Source organism: Arvicanthis niloticus, chromosome 10, assembly GCF_011762505.2.
Source record: "Arvicanthis niloticus isolate mArvNil1 chromosome 10, mArvNil1.pat.X, whole genome shotgun sequence".
Taxonomy (NCBI): domain Eukaryota; kingdom Metazoa; phylum Chordata; class Mammalia; order Rodentia; family Muridae; genus Arvicanthis; species Arvicanthis niloticus.
This window is the reverse complement of record NC_047667.1, coordinates 9,865,669-9,884,979: the sequence shown is the minus strand read 5'-3', so window position 1 is coordinate 9,884,979 and position 19,311 is coordinate 9,865,669. Positions and strand designations below refer to the sequence as shown.

General features: G+C 46.9%; 2 protein-coding genes across 8 annotated transcripts in view; one reads left to right on the top strand and one right to left on the bottom strand.

Annotated features, from left to right (window-relative positions):
• Positions 1-10,278, bottom strand: part of C10H2orf76 (chromosome 10 C2orf76 homolog) — a 64,076-nt gene extending 53,798 nt beyond the window's left edge. For 5 of the 7 annotated variants that reach the window (XM_034513412.2, XM_034513413.2, XM_034513414.2 and 2 more), the window contains exon 1: positions 10,160-10,278. In XM_034513412.2, coding sequence (XP_034369303.2) covers positions 10,160-10,196 — 37 coding nt within the window. In that variant the 5' untranslated portion in view covers positions 10,197-10,278. Of the gene's footprint in view, positions 1-7,059; positions 7,627-9,565; positions 10,122-10,159 lie in introns of those variants that run through there. The other 2 variants (XM_076941041.1, XM_076941042.1) reach the window with 2 other exon arrangements.
• Positions 10,278-18,197, top strand: Dbi (diazepam binding inhibitor, acyl-CoA binding protein). Its single transcript, XM_034512730.2, has 4 exons — positions 10,278-10,433; positions 11,404-11,521; positions 15,025-15,087; positions 17,956-18,197. The coding sequence occupies exons 1-4, from the start codon at positions 10,425-10,427 to the stop codon at positions 18,027-18,029; spliced, it is 264 nt and encodes an 87-aa protein (XP_034368621.1). The 5' UTR covers positions 10,278-10,424; the 3' UTR covers positions 18,030-18,197.
• Positions 18,198-19,311: the final 1,114 nt, after the last annotated feature.

The following is a 19,311-nucleotide window of genomic DNA, read 5'->3' as shown; positions in this document are numbered from 1 at the left end:
GCTTACCAGTTAAGAGCATGTTGCTCTTGCAGAGTTCAGATCCCAATACTTACATTGGACAGCTTACATCTCCAGCTTCAAGGAATCCAGGGTCCTCTCCTGGACTCCACGAGCATTGGCACTCACATGCACAAACCCACACACAGACACATACAGAAAAATAAAACGTCTAAATTAAAAGAATGCTTTTTTAAAGTTTGGATCGTTTTAAGATAAGTTAAAAAAAAAAATAAGACCTTCCACCTGTTGGTATTTAAGTAACATGGTAGGTTCAAAATAAATATGAGCTAATCTAATAACTCCCACGAACGCTCCCCATGCTGCTGAAGCTTGTTCCATGGCGACGCAGCAGCTGAGGATGGGTCATTGTCAATGCCAAGTAAGTAAATAAGCCCAAGATCCCATTCACTCAGTCAGTCTCTGACCTGCTGGCACCGACACCTGGAGCTCCATGGGCTTGCCCTTGGTCTTTCTTCTTGGGAAAATGTGCAAAACAATCGCTTGTTTTCTGTGCTAAGAGCATGTGACACTTAAGAAATATTCCAAGGCAGTGAGTGAGTGAGTGAGTGAGTGAGTGAGTGAGTGCTCCAGATTTAAGAGAAAGACTGTTTCATGCTTGTCTGTCTCTCACTTATGTCTGCCCCGCCCCGTAGTGTGTGTGTGTGTGTGCTTATCTGACTCCCTGTGTGTCTACACGGGCTATTAGGGTGTCTTCATCAATCACTCTCTACCTTATCTTATGAGACAGGGTCTCTCACTGAACTGAGACCTCACTGACATGGCTTGGCTGGGCTGGCCACTGAACTCCAGGGATTCGACTGTCTTCTTCTGTGCCAGGGTCACAGACAGGGGCCACTGTGTCTGGCTACTTTGGCCTCACAGTATATCGCTAACTGGCCTAGGACTCGTTGTGTAGATCAACCCGCCTCAAATTCAGAGCTACCTGCCTTTATTTCTGACTCTGGAGTGCTGAGATTAAAGACATGTGGCACCACACCCAGAGTGTAACCAGCTTTTTATGTAGGTTCTGGGGATCTAAACTTGGGTCCTCCTGCTTGTGAAGTAAGCACTACCCACTGAGCCACCGCTCTAACCTCTGCACTTTCCATCAGGGAAAAGCTTCATCCTTCTGTGTTGGGCCTCTTACAGTTTTTGCGTGCATTATGAGCACAGGGGGTGGCTGCTGCTGTTTAAGCTATCTTTCTAGGATATATGGCTTCTAGCAGCTCAGCAAGACAGAGATGAGATCTCCTACCAACACAGCAGGTAGGTCTGGCTACTGCCTGGTAAAATGAAGACAGGGTTTCCCTCAGGGGGAAAGTAGCTTGTGGTCCTATTGTAAAGGTTCAGATTACCTAAAAGTAGGGTTCTGCAGTTGTGACACAAATACATGAATGTGTATCAACCTCTGAGCAACAGAGCCCTGACCATAGGAATTTAGGGCAAGAGAAATTAATATAAATCGTAAGTGCTACTGGCTGTGCCATGAACACCAGATTCCTTCGTCTCTGGCCCAAGCATCTCGCGTCTTCTATCAACATCAAGTTTTAGATCATAAGGCAGCAGATGTGGACGGGTTGGTAGAGTAGTTATGTAGCATGCACAACCCCCTGGGTTTGATTAAACCAGACATGGTAGTGACACCTGCAATCCCAGAATTCAGGAGGTGGAAGCAGGGTAATCAGAAATTCAATATACAGTGAGTTTGAGAACATGCTAGGGTATATGAGACTCTGTCTCAAAGAGTGGGGTGTGTAGAGCTGATGAGATGGCTGTGTGGCTAGTTCTAATTATCAGCTCTTCACAATCTAGAATCACCTGGAAGATAGTCTCGATGAAGGACTGTGTACATCAAGTTGGTCTGCCGCATGTCTGTGAGGGATTATCTTGATTATGTTAACTGAAGACCTTCCCACTGTGGGTGACACCATTCCCTAGGCAGGGAATCCTAAGAGTGGAGACACTGAACTGAATGCTAGCATGCGTAGGTTATTTCACTGCTCTTTGTTCTTGACTATGTACACAGATGCTTCAAGTTCCTACCATCTCAACTTGCCCACAGTGATGAAGTGTGTCACTGGGGATGGGCTTTGGGGTTTCCAAAGCTCAAGCCAGGTTCAGTGGTGCTGCCTGCTGCCTGTGGATTCAGACACAGAACTCTCAGCTACCATGTCTACCTGCATGCCACCATGCTCCCTGCCATAAGGGTAATGGACTAAACCTCTGAAACTACAAGCAAGCCCCAGCTAAATGTTTTCCTTTGTAAGAATCTCCATGGTCATGGTGTCTCTTCAGCAGTAGAACACTAAGACAATGAAAACAAAGGTTTACTTTGGCTCACAGACCAAAAGTTCCCATCAGTTAACCATCTGTGGTCCCATTGCTTCAGGCCTATGGGAGGCAAGATGGTACAAAAAAAAAAAAAAATGTGTCAGAACAGAACCACGCGCTCCAAGGTCAAGGCATAAAGACCAAGAGAGAGACAAGGGTTTACACCCAGTGATCCAAAGACGTCTCACAGGCCCCATTTCTCAAAGGGTTCTGACACTGCTAACCATACCAGCTGGAAGACCATGCTTCTAAAGTGTGGGTCGCAACGCCTTTGGGGGTCACCTAAGATGATCAGAAAACACTGACATTTATATTATCATTCATAACAGTATCAAAATTCCAGTTATGACATAGCAATGAAGCAATGAATGGGGGTCACCACAACAGAAGGAGCTGTATTAAAGGGTCATAGCATTAGGAAGGTTGAGAACCACTGCTCTAACATAAGGGCTTTCAAGAGATGCTCTGGGTGTTTGATGAGATGGCTCAGTGGTTAAGAGTGTTCTACTACTTCTTCAGAGGACCAGAGTTCAGTTCCCAGCATCCAGCTGGGCAGCTCCCAATTACTTGCAACCACAGCTTTAGGGAACTAATTTCCCCTTTTGGCCTTAAGTATATAATCAATCAATCTCAATCTCTCTCTCTCTCTCTCTCTCTCTCTCTCTCTCTCTCTCTCTCTCTCTCTGTCTTTCTCCTCTCCTCTCCCTCCCTCCCTCTTCTTCTCCCTCTCTCTCTCAATTTTTTAAATAAAATCTTAAAAATCCCAACAACAGAAGGGAAGGAAATGCCTAGAGTATAGTCATTAGCTAATTCAACACAGTTAACTCCCACACCTACATGTACCATGGGAAGGGGCATCCACGGATGCTGTTACTACTCAACCCACAGTGGCAGAGGGACCTCTCATGTAGGAGCTACATGTGGAGAGAAATGCTAGCAAGACAAACTCCCTGCCACCTGTCATCAGTGGGTGGCCAGGATTTAAGGCAAATGACCCAGCTCTGGATGTCCCAAAAGCCTCTTACATAAAACTCAAGCTGCTGGCTGCTGAGTCACAGCAGTTATTCTGCCATCCCTGACTGTACTGGGATCTCATCTCTGTCAGCAAACTCTGGGGGTCACTTCATCACTTCATCACTCTGGGGATGGTTAATATTAGCTGCCAACTAGACAGGACCTAGAATCACCTAGGAGACAAACCAACGGGTAGTCTATGTCAGAGTTTCTAGGCTGGGTTAATAGAAGTAGGAAGATCCACCCTAACTGTGGGCAGCACCATCCCATGGGCTGCGGTCCTGGACCGAGTGAAAAGGAGGAAGCAATCGGAGCCCCAGCATCCTTCTCTCTGCTTCCTGACTGTGGATGCCAAGTGAGCAGCTGCCTCACTCCTGCTGCTGTGCCTTCCTCACCACGACAGGCTGTGCCCTTAAACTGTGAGGCACAATAAACCCTTCCTCTCTGAAATTGCTTCTGTGGGGTATTCATTCTATCACAGTGACAAAGAAAGTAGCACAGTGCATATCAATTTAAGTTCCTTAGGACTAAGTAGTAGCCTTACAGTGCTCAGTCCCTTTGACCACAAGGAGTTACGACTGATTCTTCAGCTTTTCACCACCTAAAAGGAAACCCAGCACACTGCTGGATTTGTTGTTGTTCTGTTTTTCAGTTGGTCTTGAGATGGTGGCTCACTATATAGCCCCAACTACCCTTGAACGAGAAGTCCAGCCTTTTAAGTACTGGAATTACAGGCACAGGAAAACTGAGACAGCTATTATCCTTTGACTCGGGGAAGAACGCCTTCTAATGTGCATTTCGAAACCTAACCACCAATGTGACAATATTGGGAGGTAAGGCCTCAGGGAGGTGACCGGGTTGTGGGAGCAAACCCTCAAAAAGGAGATCAGAACCTTGTAAATGAGGTCTTAGAGGCTGGGAAGATGGCTCAGTGGGTGAAGCATCTGCCATCTAAGAGTGAGAACTGGAGTTTAGGTCACCATAACCCACATAAATCAGTGGCAGGCATGATGGCCACCTGTAATGTCACACTTATAAGGTAGAAATGAGGGCTCCCTAGAACGAGATGACTCGCCAGATTAAGTCAATTGGGTTCGACTGAGAGATCCTACCTCAATAAATAAGGTGGAGAGAGTGTCAAGGAAGACATCCAATGCTAACCTCAGGACTCTATAAGCTCAGGAACACACACATAACTAGTTGCTTTTCCTAGATAGTCTCTCCTGTCAACTTGACAGGACTGTAGAGTCACCTGAGAATGGAGTCTCAGTTGAAGGATGGTTAGCTCAGTGGGCATATTATCAAAGGATAATAGCTCAGGGCATGGGGGTTGTTTTGGAGAGCCCGGCTCACTGTGGGCAGCACCACTCCCCAGTCAGGTGTCCTGAGCTGTGTAAGAAAGCTAGCTAGGCACGGGTCCAGATGTGAGCCAGCAAGCAGCGTTCCTCCGTGGTTTCTACTTCAAACTCCTGCTTGAGTTTCTGCCCTGACTTTACTTAATGATGAACTGTGACCTGTAGGTGAAATTAAGACCTCTGCTTCCCCCAGTTGCTCTTGGTCCAAGTATTTTCATAACAGCAGCAGAATGAAAACTAGAATGTTGCTGGTACCCTGTTTTATAAAGTGTGGGCCTGCCAAGCTCTGAAACAGCAGATTTCTGTTGTTTTCAGCTATTCTGCACCTTGTTTCCAAGAAATAGATAAAGAGAAGGAGAAACCAGGGCAGAACAAGCAGCACAGGAGGCATGTATTGCAGAGCCTTCAACATGTGTGTGGAGGCTGGAGGACACTCCCAGCACTTCCCCATCCCTTTAAAAGCATAGTATTCCTCCACGCCAGTGCTGCTGGAGCCTGGCCAGAGGAGGCACATTCCAAGAAAATGGAAACCAAGTTCTGAGTGTTAAGTGGGTGTGTGGGAACACCCTTGCCTTCCACGGAAGCTTGCACACAGCATTGGTTTGTTCTTAACTCTTTTCTTAATGATTGGATTACTTTTAGAAATTAGAGGTTTCCTTTATAGCAAGAAACTTAATCTTAAACTGCTCTTTGCACCCAATGGCCAGGGACAGTTTTCACCTGTTCGTGTGTCTTGCCCATCTGGCTCAAGCTAACAATACGAGAAACCCATGGATATAGACACAAAAAATCAACCTCAAAGTAAAGAGAAACTCTACCTGCTGGCTAACTTACATAGCCAGAGGTGTAGTGCAGACTGCTAGGTCTTATCCAGTGTTGGATCCTGCGAGCTATCCTACTGACCTGCCTGGTAAAATAAGCCTATTGGTCTAACAGTGGCATGGTAGTTATAAAATAATCAAATGCTTTCAGGTCTGAGGCCTGCTTCAAAGTAGAAATCCCATACCTGGTAAACCTGGTCAATCTAACTAGGCTGAGATCAAGGAAGCCTGTGGGCAGCCAGGCACATGACACCTTACAGATTCAGAACCACCAGGCCAAGCTGCAACACTGACAACTCCTACTGATGAGCTGAGTCAGTCTGGCTGACAGGTTGGCTGGGTCAGGTTCCCCACCCTCCCTAAACCCTCTGCTTCCAAAGCCCAAAGCTGGGAGTGTTACCAAGAGATCGCATGGGCCTCTGGCCAGAGTTCATCTGCTTTGTTCTAACCCCATGATCTGATAATCACTTCTAATGAATCCGGTTGACTTCCAAGTTGGCAGCTGATTTAAAAGGAACTTTTTGAATGTTTTCTTTTTGTCATTTTTTGTTGTATATGAATGTGTTATATGCTGGTGTGTGTGTGTGTGTGTGTGTGTGTGAGAGAGAGAGAGAGAGAGAGACAGACAGACAGACAGACAGACAGACATTGAGTATCTTCCACAATCATTCTCGTGTCTTATTTTTTGAGACAGTCTCTCAGAAAACTCAGAGCTCACTAATTGGCTAGAATGGCCACCAAAGCGATCTCCTAGAATTTGCCTGTATCAGCCTCCCCGGTGCAGAAAACACATTTTAACAGTTATGTATGTGGTGGTGGGACTGGAACTCTTAATTCAGGTCTCTAAGTTTAAGTTTGCAGAGCAGATGCTTTACCAACTGAACCATTCCTCAAGTCCTTTTTGTTTGCTTTCTGACACAAGGCTTTAGTGTGGAGCCCAGGCTGTCCTCAACTCTCAGGGATGCTCCCGGCTTGGTCTCCCTCCTCCTGGGATCACAGTGGGTGCCATTATGTCTAGCCAGAAGGAGCAAATCTCGCAGAAAAAAAAAAAGGGGGGGGGGCACTGTACTTGGTAAGGATTTGTTGAGTTCCTAAGAACAACACAAGCAATTGCAAAGAGATAAGCAGTGGCCAGTGCATGGTGACCTCTACTCTCCTTAGCTCAGGGAGAAAGCAGAGAGTAGAAAAGTGAAGTTATAACAAGAGTTATAATCAGAGGTCCTCATGAGGACATAAGCAGAGCCAAGGACCCCACGACTACTCAAGATCATGAAAAGCAAGGGCCTTTTCTAGTTTTTTAGAAATTTGTATTTCAAAAAAAAATTCATGACTTGCCCCAAATATACTGAGAAGCTTATTTTTATTATCATGTGTATGCATGGACTGTGTGTATGCATGCAAGCTCACGCATGACACAGCACACACATGGCAGTCGGAGGGCAATGCAGGACACAGCACACACATGGCAGTCAGAGGGCAATTTTGTGGACTTCGTTCTCCCCTTCCGCCTTCATACAGGTTCTGAGGGTTATACTCACGTTGTCAGAACAGCAGGGAAAGGCTCTCCCGGGAGCCATCTTGCCAGCCTCTGCAGTTTACTTTTAAAAATTAAATCCCAAACACTGAGAAGGATCAGTCAGGGAAGTGCATGCCACACAAGCAGGAGAATCTTGAGTTCAATTTCTATAAACCATGCAAAACCAGCCAGGCATGGTGGCATATGCTTATAATCCCCGTGCTGGGGAGACAGAAAAAGAAGGATCCCTGGGGATCACCAGCCCAGATAGTCTCGCCTGTTTACTTGGTAAGTTCAAGGACAACGAAGACACTGTCTCCAAAATAAATGGAAGGCACTTGAGGAATAATACAATGTTGGGAGCTAACTTCTAGCAGAAAGTGGCTATCATCTTTGCAGCCATCTCAAGCCATATACCCTGATAAGAGACTTGTTTTTCAACAGCCTACAATAGCTGAAGCACATGACAAACATTTTGTTTATCCGACATATCTTGTTTTGCTGTTTAGTGACCCCGGCTGCATGGTGCACGTGGTAAAGAGTCTTCAGCTGTGTTCTCCTGCTTGTGCTTATAAATACCCAGGATTTCCTTGCAAGAGGAGGCAAATAAGGAGACAATAAGATATAATGAATGGGAGACAGTAAATGAGACTTGACTACACACTCTGTCTTGTCTCTATTCTTCGAGTCTCTTCCCCTTCTTCCCCCCACTCTCTCTCTTGCTAGACCTTGAACCACGGACCAGAGCAGCAGAGCAGTCCGGGACATTTTGGCCCACAAATGTGGGGCAGCGCGGCCGGGACAGCCCAAGTTTCTCCATTCAAACTCCCTGAGGTAGAAGCACTAAAGGCAGTGCTTCTAAGTGACATTCTCATAGCTGAGTCACCAACAAAGCGTCACTGAGCAACAAGGGCGGGAGGCAGAAAGTATGCTGACAAGCATGCCCTCGGATTCACTGACACACAGCACATGGGAGACTCCACAGGAGACGTTCTTCTGTCCCCTCTGGCTCAAGATGGCTTAGCTCCCAAAGATCCACACCCTTCAGCATGTCCTTCCCCCATCTGAAATAATCTCTCTGAGCTCACCTGGAACCACTACCTGGAATTAATAAAGTGAATTATATTCCTAAAGCAACCAACAACTCAACCTGGAACTACATACAGACTGTCACACTACATACAGACTACACACAGATAGCCGTAACACTCCCACTGATCCATCCACTGATCGCATGTGAGTCCAGTCAAAGCTCCATGGTGTCAAGTCCTCTTTCAGAAATGACAAGGAAAGTTACAGGAAGGAATACAAGCTATCCATCTGAAACTTTAGGGGAGGGGAGTCCCCAAATCGCCAGTATGGAAGAAATCTACACTTTTTATACTTCACAGGCAATTTCTCCAAATTCACCTCCAACGTTTTTGTTACTTTTGCTTCCTAAGCAAAGTGACTCACAAGCTGACAAATCTGTGTTCCCTGCAATTAGAGTTCTCCTTCCCAAACACTCCACAAAGCTTGACCGACTCTGTTGGTGACATCCGTAAGTGTGGACTTCAGTTTCCCATCTTGTGGGGCTGGCAATGGAACCAGGACCTCACATACACTAAGCAGACACTCTCCAGCACCGAGTAGCAGCCCCAGCCCTGCCTTTGCAAACTACCACAGCTGTGATGAGGTGGTGGGTAGAGAGGGCGGCAAGCTGTGGTCCAGGCCTCTGGCCACACATTAGGAAGTGAAGAGGGGCTGTCTCTCTTTTGTAATGACCTCCAGAGAATTTTCTATCACCCCTCTCTTTCTTTCACCTTTGTATCCAATGCCAGAAAGTTCTCTTTTTTGCCTACTAAATCCTTCCATCCACATGTGCTGTCTCCCTTCCTCCTGCTCCCATGGTGCCAAACACACACCCCCATAACAGCTTAGAATTAGACAACTTTGCACTCCATCACCTCTGCTGAGAAGTCCCCTCCCCACCTTCATGACTCCATCAGAATGACTGCCTACATGCCCAGAATGAACAACCTCTGCCATCACCTAATCAGTCTCTTTTTCTTACTTCTCCAGCCTCATCGTGTAACCTGCTGTAACCTTTCCCCAGGACACATATTCTTGGATTTGAATGCTCTGTAACCCCAGCCCTCTGAACCTGCTGCCCACTCCTAGACATGCTCTCCCTAACACTCTGGGCTTTCTCAGCTTCTCTGGACTCCATGTCTAGCATAAAAGGCATAATAACTTTTCCTCCATCTCCTCTTCCCACTGGGAGATTTTCGGTTTGCCTGTCCTGATTTTTTTTTTTTTTTTAATCTCAAACTTTAATAAAATTACTCTCAAGCTTCCTTCAGAATCAGTTTAAAAATATTTCATTAATGAGACTAAGAATTCAAAGGGAGTCTCAGTGTCCATAGTAACTCCTGCTTATTCCTGCTCTTGGCTAGAATGCTCCTTCCAACTTGCAGGGCTTGCCCAAACACATCAGTTACAACTTCTAACTCTTTACTTTTTAAAAATACATCAACTATGAAACCCACTGTAAGCAGTTCCAAGGTAGCATACATCCGTCTGTTTGTCCACTGCTGCGTGCCCAGGGTCTAGGAGTCAGCATTCATCAAACCAAGTGTTTAATCATTCGAAAAGTTATTCACTTAATTAAGGTGCTTGTTGGGCACCTTTTCTCGTGCAAGTTTGTTGTATCACACTGTCTCAGCCTTTATAAAGCACTGATGGAACACAAGTCTGCGTTAGGAGTGCCGGACTGAAAACTATGGGTAATGTGCGCAAATCAAAGAATATGCCAGAAGTTCAGAAGAAAAGGCCTGGGTATGGGCTTGGCCCAGCGGGCCATCGTTGCGTTGATGCTCCGGGGATTCTTCCCTAGATTCCCTCTAAGGGGTCAGAACATCCCTTTTCCAGGCGGAGAAGTTACTCAACCAGCAATGCAACTTCCGGCCTCCTTCCAATCGGTATGAGATTTAAAGGGAAAGAGTCATACTGATTTCTACTCTCCTCCTGCAGCACCCTATTTCACGCGTTCTCAGTTCCTGCTAGCTCCTGCCCAACTCCCCTAACCGAGTGTCCCGCCCGTCCCTTCCCCCACAGAAAATAAAAACCGTATCGCGTCCCACCTGCTCCCAACGTGCTCTGCGGCTCCTCCCAGCGCATGCGCAATAAACTCCCTCTTGAGTCGGGGAAGGGCTGAAGCTCTTGGCCTAGGATGGACACGCCCCCGAAAGCAGATCCGACTTCTGATTGGTTGCCGCCGCTCGCCCGAGCTCAGTTGGAACGCAGGGGTTGTGCTTTTAAAGGCGCTAGCCCGTAGGCTCTGGAACTTGATTGCTGCCTCTTCTGAGCGTGCTCCCGCGCTTTCGGCATCCAGGTCACCTCGCCAGTATGTCTCAGGTACTGCGCGTGCCCTGCTGGGCTGCGAAGATGCAGTGGGTGTGGGGCCATCAGCCTGCAGAAATCCCACGGGGTCTCTTTCCTCTAATACCCCGTAGCTGTTCTGGGATCCGAGCCCAGCTCATAGCCTGGAGAGCGGAACTTTTTCCCTTGCAGATTTCTCAAACTGCCACCCACGCCGGAACTGCTTGAAAGAGTTGTGGGTGGGCTGGACTCATGGGTGAAGCAGGCACAGGGTCCTCGAAAGAAAGATGGGGCTTAAGGGGGGTGAGAGACAAGAAATATTGAATCCCATACTGGGAAGAACCGAATGGAATAAAGGGGCTCTCATGGAGGCCTCGGCTGAAGAGCCTGGAGGTCGGGGACGGTACTTATTCTTGTGCCTGGCATGCCCCAGTGCAGAAGAGATGCGAGTAAGTGAGGTGGCCCAGAAGTCTTTTCCTTCCCTCCAGTGGAGACCACTGCCTAGGACTGAGCCCTGTAGGGCGATCTCTGGCTCCTCCCACTTGCCTCTCCCTAATCTGGGCACAGGGACAGAGGTCAATGCTGAACTCCAGGCCCCAGTAGGAAGGGACCAGTTGGCTCCCGACCATGGATTCCACCGCATTTGTGTCCTGAACCCTGATCTACTGTTTTGATCACACCACGTTTCCCCTCGCTGCCTAGTCAATCTCCGCTGATCATAGGTCGGGGCTTTGCTAGAACCCCAGCAACTGCTGGATCTGGGCCAGTGGTGGCCCAGGCAGTTAGTTGGGCACGAACATTTTCAAGGGCGTGTACTTCCACTGTGAGCCAAGTCTATTCCCAGCACTTGACACAGGGCTGTAACTGCATGAGTGGACAGGTGGGCCTTAAGGGAATCTTGGCAAGAAGAGGGAGTTTGGGAGGAGTGCTGCTTCCCACTTTCCCATCCATCCCTGGACCTCTCCCACTCAGGCCTCCTACGTCCGTTCCTCTCCCTCGCCCTTAGGCTGAATTTGACAAAGCCGCTGAGGAGGTGAAACGCCTCAAGACCCAGCCAACTGATGAAGAGATGCTGTTCGTCTACAGTCACTTCAAACAAGCTACTGTGGGTGATGTAAACACAGGTATGCCCAGCTTCTCCTCAGAGTGCGCCAAGTTGGCCCACCAGCCCAGGACTCTGAGAACTTCACTTTCCAACTGCCAGAGGCACTTGTTCAGGCAAGATGTGATGGCAGAACATTGGTGTCAAGACTTTAAGCTGGGAGATACTCACCTACAAAGACCATCTCCCTAAACTCTTAGTGACCCTGGAAGCAGATTCAGTGTGGGTTTAGAAGGACTTTACTGATTATCTCAGCATCTACTATGAAGAAAGCAAAGCCCCAGAGAGGAAGCTTGCTCTAAGCCCTGTTGCTCAGCAATAGCTTTCTTGAACTTATAGTTTCCATCAGATGAACAGGGTCATGGAGCGCTTGGCAGCCTCCTCAAACCTAGTGGATGAGCAGGGATATATCTGGTACCCTGGGGCAAGTCAGAAGTGCTGCTGGCCCAAGTCTGCCCTATCCAGATGACTTTTCTCCCTATCCAAAAATCTTGGGCAGATCTTTCTTTCTTTCTTTCTTTTTTTTAAGGCTTTGGTATTTGACTTTTTGTTTTTTGCTTTTGAGAGAGGATCTCCCCCTGGTTTGAAGCTTGCCAAGTAGTCTAGGTTGGTGGGTCAGGCAGACCCAGGGATCTGAAGCACAGGCTGCCATGTGGTCTTTTTTTTTTTTTTTTTTTTTTTTTCCCTCCCATATCAGTTCCGGGACTCAAACTCAGATCCTCGTACTTTACTGGCCAACCTATCTCTCCAGCCCCTTGGTATAGATTTTGAAACTTTGCTATGGGGTACCTTGGTCTATAATACTGTCTTTTCTGCTGTCTTGGGCAGTGACTATATACTGAGATAGCAGCACAGTGTGTTCTAGCAAGGACTCATGACAGCACAGAAGGAAATGTTTGCCTCAGCTACCCACCAAGTACGACAGACAGAGTAGCTCAGAGATCTGAGGGCTTATAAACATCCAGGAAGGAGAAGGCAGTGGGAAGGGATCAGGGAGGCTTGGATGCTTTCTGCTAGATAGTATTTTCTCAGAGCCTGGCCTCTAGCCAAGCTATAGGTACCTGCTGGCATATATAAGCCTCAGACTAGCGTGGAACCCACCCCTGCCTGATGAAGGGACTGTTGTCTGGTTTTTTTTATGGCTGTACTGGTTCAATACAACAAAGACTAGCCACACGTGGTTTTATGGGTTTTAGCTGAAAATGGCGAAAGCTAAGTAACGCCAAAAGCCCAGTCTGTAGCTGCGTGAGCTGGGCTTCAAGGACTCAGTGGTCACGGGGGCAGGTGACTTCTGAATCAGACCTTGCAGGGACCAGTGGGATGGCCAGCGGGGAGGGGCTCTTGCTTTCGTGCCTGACTATCTAAAGAGCCCACTTGGTAAAAGTAGAGAATTGGCTCCCAAAAGCTGACCTCTGGCTTCCAGGCCTGCACAGTGGCGCGCACATGTGCACCCCATATATAAATTAATTACCTGGATGTTGCAAATGTACGTTTCCATCCAGGGGGACAGACTGGCAGGGAGGCTTCTTCTGGGGTTTAGAGGGTTCCCTTGCAGGTATGGTCTTCCTGTGAGGTTCCTGGAATTTTTTTTTTTTCTCAGACTCAGTGCCCCAAACTGTACACTCTGCAGTTTCTGCTCTTAGCAATGAAATTGTCCCCAAGGAAGAACGGCAGAATGGCAGGTGCTCTAGAAGTATCGTGGTCCTCAGACAAAACCTAGAAATCAATAAGAAGGAGTCTGGCGATGTGTGAAAATTACATTATAGAGACAAGTACAGGCAAGGACACCAGAGCCCCCCAGATAACAGCAGTGCCGCTCGGAGAGAAACCCGAATCGGAGAAGAGGATGGGGAGAGAACCTGATAGCATCTCTTTTCAGAGTTGTTTTTTTAGGTTTGTTGTTGTTGTTGTTGTTGTTTTAATTTCATGTGCTGCGTTGGTGTGTGGCCTGCATGTGTATCTGTGTGAGAGTTACCAGATCCCTTGGAACTGAGTTTCAGTTGGGAGCTGTCATGTGGGTGCTGGAAATCCAAACTAGGCCGTCTAGAAGAGCACCAGTGCTCTTAACCGATGAGCCATCTCTCCAGCCTTATTTTTTTCAGAATTTTTGGATTCTGAACCACATGAATGGATGTTTGTTTATTTATTTCTTTTGATTAAAGTACAGGTTTGGTTTGGTTTTGAGGATTTTTAGTCTTCCCTCCCCGGCCCCCTATTTTGTTTAAGATAGAGTCTCATGTAGCCGAGGCTGGCCCAGATTTAGGATATAACCAAAAATAACTGAATTTCTGATCCTCCTGCTTCCACCTTACAGATATTAATTACCATGCCCAGTTTATCTGGTGCTGGTACTCGGACCCAGGATTTGGGGCGTGCTGTGCAAGCACGCCGCCAGCTTGGCCACATCCCTAGCCCTTTCATTACTTAATATTTTTCTAATTTTGAAACAGAATCTCAGGAAGCCACTCATTCTGACTTTAAGCTCTCTGTAGGCCACGCCTTGAACTTTCCCTCCTCCTGCCCCCGAGGCCCCTGGAGCAGCTGGCCTCACAGGTGTGAGCACCATGCCTGCCTATTGTATTATATTTAATTGTATTATATTTAATTTTTTAGACAAATCCTCATGTAGCCTGGGCTGGCCTCAAGCTCACTGTTTAGCCAAGATAAACTTGAATTCCTGATCCTCCTGCCTCTACTTGCTGAAGTGCTGGGATTATAGGTGTGTGTCTCCATTCCCTGTTCATATATGTGGAAGCTCTCCAGGGCCCTTGTACATGCGAGGGAGGTGTGTGCCAGCTAAGCTTCAGTCCCACTTCAAAGAAAAGTGTGGTTTTTGTTTTATAAAGTAAATCATTGGGTTTTAAACCTTTAACTTTACAGTTCAAAAAAACCTAAGGCCATTTTTTTTTATCTTTCTTCTCTCAGTTTTAAATTTGGGTTTCTGTAAGCCCATCTGGGTTTCTTACAGTGGAACCCACTGTGTGAGACATTAGGAGTTCTTAAAAACCAAGATAAGGATGCTGGAGTATAGCTCTCCACGATTGATGGCTTTTGGCTGGGGTGGGAGAGAGGAAGGAGTTAGTTTTCTTTAAGGGGCAGGCCACTGGGAGTTTAACCATGCTCCAGGGAGTATCCAGGCAACACAAATTGGACTTGGTTTGTTTGTTTGTTTGTTTGTTTTTCCCTTTTTTTTTCTTAAGGGGGGAGTTGGAAGGACTAGGAAGTGTAGTTGGGGTTCATGATAATAATCAATAAAAATAATGTTATAAAAAAATGTCTTGGCACCAAGCGGTGGTGGCATACTCCTTTGAAATCCCAGCACTCAAGAGGCAAAGACAGGTGGATCTCTGTGAGTTCAAGACCAGTCTGGTCTACAGAGTGAGTTCCAGGACAGCCTAGGCCATGCAGAGAAACCCTGCCTTGAAAAGCAAAAGACAACAACAATAACAAATTCTTGGCTTTCATGGGAATAAGTTGAAAGAACTAGTAGCAAACCTAACGGTGTTTGCCCTTCTCCTGCTGCAGATCGGCCAGGGCTGTTGGACCTCAAGGGCAAAGCCAAGTGGGATGCGTGGAACAAGCTGAAAGGTAACACATTCTGATCAACTCCCTCCTGTGTGAGGCTGAGCATTGAAGACTCCCTTGGAGAGCGGGGAGGGCAGAGGTCAGGAGGCACATCTTGGAAGCCAGCCCAGCTTGTCCTCACACAGAGAAAACTAGGTCATATCGTTTCTTTTCCCTCCAAATGTTGCCAATACCTTTTCTAAGAGCTCTGTCTCTGGGCATAGGAGTTGTCTGGAGGGAAAGGGCCAGAGGATCAGGCCACTGAGAAACAGACTGGGGAGTGAGATTGTTGCCATGGTCTTTGGATGTGTCCAGAGTTAGGAAAGTTCTGTCCACACCTTTATCTCCCCAACAAAGCCAGGCAGTGACCCCTTAGCCAAGTAGCCTTCCCCAGTTCCCTTTCAGCCAGAAGGGCACATGAAAAAGAAGGATGAGGTAATGCAGGCCAGTGAATGGAACTATTATTTGCTAAAGCACAGTCATCCAAGAAGTGTCCAGGATCCACTAAATCACGTGTTCCCATGGCAGCAAGCCCCAAAAGCTGGCACCAAAGCCATTGGCAGCTTTCATAGGCTTGCTAGCCAGTTGCTGAATAAGCCTTCTGTCTTCTCACAAGGGAGAAAGGCGTGAACTCAGGAAAGGCCCCGGCACACTAAAATGCACAGCTAAGGGTTCATGCAAGCCTGGCTGTCCCTTTTCCACGCCATTCTCAGGCCCCTGGGCATCTAGTGCTTCACAATAAGCTCTGTCAGTCCCTGAGGACTTCTGGTTTCCCTAGGGGAATCTGGGAACCGAGTATGTCCATTGGGATGTATTCATGGTCCCTTGTGCCATGATAAAGAGACAAAGATTTGCCTCATCCCTCTCCAGGAAGCAGCTGCTTTTTGCTCAGTCTTCAGCTTTTCCCACAGCTTCTCTCTTGAGGGGGAAGAGGGTGGCTGGCTTAGCTTTTTCACAGCCAGCAGTACAGCTGTGGGAGATAAAAGGTCCAAAACAAATAGTCCATAGGCTAAAGCCAAACATGAGATTATTAGCACCAGAAAAATTAGTGCAGGGACACTTTCCTGCTTGTCTAGAAGGCCGAGGCCCACACTGTCTGCTGCCCTACTTTCCTGGGTGACACATCATGCAGGAGCTTGGTACATGGTAAACATCCCCTGGAGTGCCTTGAGTCCAGTCCTCAAGCCACCTCTGAGTTGTAAGAAAGCCATACTAAACATGTAAAAAACAACCTCCAAATATTTAACTAGGATCACAGCAGGTGTATCTAACCTGTGGCCCAGCATACGTATATATGGTTTTAGAGGGTTAGTTCATGATTATCATGGGGGAAAGCAGACAGATGTAATACTGCAATGTCAAAAGCTTAGATATCTGTGGCCAGGGAGATTGCTCAGTCAGCAAGGTGCCTGTCATGTAAGCTCAAGGACCCGAGTTCAGATCCCCAGTGCCTATGTAAAAAGCTAGGCACAGCAGCAGGCATCTGTAACCTGGAAGGGGAAGACCAATCTTCTGAGCTCACTGGCCAATCCATACGTTCCAGATTCAGTGAGAGATCTTGTCTCATAAAATAAAGTGCAGGGTCCCGTGAGACGGCTCAGTGGGTAAAGGTGTTGGCCATCAAACTTGAGTTGGATCCCAGAGCCCACATGGGGATCAGTTCCCACAAGTTGCCTTCTGATGTCTCCCCATGCTGTGGTATGTATATGCCCCCTTCCTCCTGTCTTAGTTACTGTTCAGTTTCTGTGAAGAGACACCATGACCAAAGCAACTCTGCTTGCTCACAGTTTTAGAGGGTAGCCCATGATTACCATGGTAGAAAGCAAACAGATATGATGGTAGAGCGGTAAGCTGAGACCTTTTTAATCCTGATCCACAGGCAGTAGATAGAGGCTGAACCTGACATCAGATTTTCAGACCTTAAACCCCACCCCCAATGGCACACCTCCTCCAATAAGGCCACACCTCCTGATCCTTCTCAAACAGTTCCATTAACTGGGGACCAAGCATTCAAACCATTCTCATTCAGATCACTACCACCACTCCTCACTTGCAAAATAAGTACATAATTTTTTAAATAGGTAAGGTAGGGATGGAGAGATAGTTAATGGGTCAGGGCACTGTGGCTCTCACAGAGCACTTGGATTTTGTTCCCAGAACTCACAGTGGCTCACAGCTGCCTGTAACTCTAGTTCTTAGACATCTGACACCCTCATCACATTTCCACAGGTACCTGCATGCATTTGGTACATATGCATACTAATTGTCTTAGGGTTCTGTTGCCATTTAGAGACACCACACTGTGACCAAGACAACTCTTATAAAGAGAACATTTAATTGGGGCTGGCTTACAGTTTCAGAGATCTAATCCATTACCGTCATGGCAGGAAGCATGGCAGCTTGTGGTCGGTGCTACAGGAAATGAGAGTTTTACAGCTTGATCCACAGGCAGCAGAAGGGAACTGTCACACTAGGCAGAGCTTGAACATAGGAGACCTCGAAGCCTGCACCCACAGTGACACTCTTCCTCCAACAAGGCCACACCTCCTAATAGTGTCACTCACTATGGACCAAGCATTCAAACACATGAGGCTGTGGGAGCCATACCTATTCCAACCACCACATTAATGAAGAAATAAGTAAATACTAAGTCTTTTTTTTTTTAAGTAAATAAAGTAGAGAGTAAGAATAGAAGACACTCGACATGTAACTCTGACCTCTACATTGCACACACTTGCACATTTGCGGGCAAACACACAGACACATATATTGCATCCACTGTAAAATACGCACTCACAAGTTTTTAAAGAGCAAAGGCTGGACATCCCGGCTAGCACGATGCCTTTCTAGCATACAGTCTCCCTGATGTGTATTCCTACCAATTCCTTCCAGGGACCTCCAAGGAAAACGCCATGAAGGCCTATGTAGAAAAGGTAGAAGAGTTAAAGAAGAAATACGGAATATGAACGACCAGATGTGGCGGCCAGCCGCGCGTGCGACCTGTGAGGACAAAATGCCTTGGTTTTTTTTCTAATGTAGATGATACGGCTCTGATACGTTAGGGCCAGAGTTAATCACTGCTCCTACTCCCTGTGTAGTTTTCACCTGAAATCAATTAAAAATTTGTTACTGTATACCTGGATTACTCTATTCCCTGGGTGTGTGTGTGTGTGTGTGTGTGTGTGTGTGTGTGTGTTTAATTTGTATTACATTTAAATGTACTTTATGTTTGTACAAGTGGGTGTGAGTACAACAGAAGACATGCAGATCAGAGAAACACTTGTCAGAGCAGGTTTTCTCCCCCTAACATGTAGGTCCCAGGGATTGAAGGATTGAACTCAGGTGGTTTTTTTTTGTTTTGTTTTGTTTTGTTTTGTTTTGTTTTGTTTTTACCACTGAGCCATTTCACCTGCCCATCGTCAAGGTTCTAGAAAGAACTTCCCTTGCTCTAATTTCTCGTTTCTCCTTTCTTCTAATGATGTGCTTTGGGGACCAGGGTGTAGCTCTGTTTGGTAGGTGCTCGCAAACCTATGGGTTCAATTCCCCAACACTGTGTTAAAAAAATCAGGCCTGCTTGTGCACAGTTGTGATCCCAGCACCCAGGAGGTAGATTCAGGCCATCTCTTGGTGACAGAGCAAATTTAAGACTAGCCTGGACTACACGGAACCCTGTGTTGTAAAAGTAAAAATAAATGAAGATGTGTTCTTTGAACGCTTGTGCCCTCTTTCTCTACCTGGGTAGAATGTGAGGGAGTGGTCGCTCATTCCTGTGTGTGTGCAGCCATGGTGAGGGACTGCGTTATAGACTTAGTCTTTCTTCCTCCTGCGTCCACGCACCTCAGATCAGGTGACCTGTCTGGGACCTGAGCCTACAGATGCTGTAAGAGCCCCATCTCAGGGGTCACCCTCAGGTTCTAAGGAAGGCAGGATTGACAGTGCGTGAGCCTTGTCTGGATTCAGAAGGATTAAGCAAGAGTGGGAACACCCTTAGGAACAAAACATGCCCTGGACTGAGGTCTCCTGTTGGGGGCCGACTTTTAGCAGAAAGCGGCTATCAGCTTTGCAGCCATCTTGAGCCATATACCCTGACATGAGATTTAAATTACAATAGCCTACAACAGCTGAGAACACTCGGATAATCTTGGTTTAGATACCTTGAGATTAAAGGAGTGTGACTTAATAGTATACTTAGAAGTATAGAGATCAGAGTTAGAGACGAGACCTAAGGGCATGATTAAAGGAGTAACT

What these genes read in the sequence shown, in the direction of transcription:
- Dbi (XM_034512730.2), top strand. An exon ending in TGTGGGTGATGTAAACACAG is followed by an intron (nt 11,522 to 15,024) that starts GTATGCCCAGCT and finishes CTCCTGCTGCAG; the next exon opens with ATCGGCCAGGGCTGTTGGAC. An exon ending in TGCGTGGAACAAGCTGAAAG is followed by an intron (nt 15,088 to 17,955) that starts GTAACACATTCT and finishes AATTCCTTCCAG; the next exon opens with GGACCTCCAAGGAAAACGCC.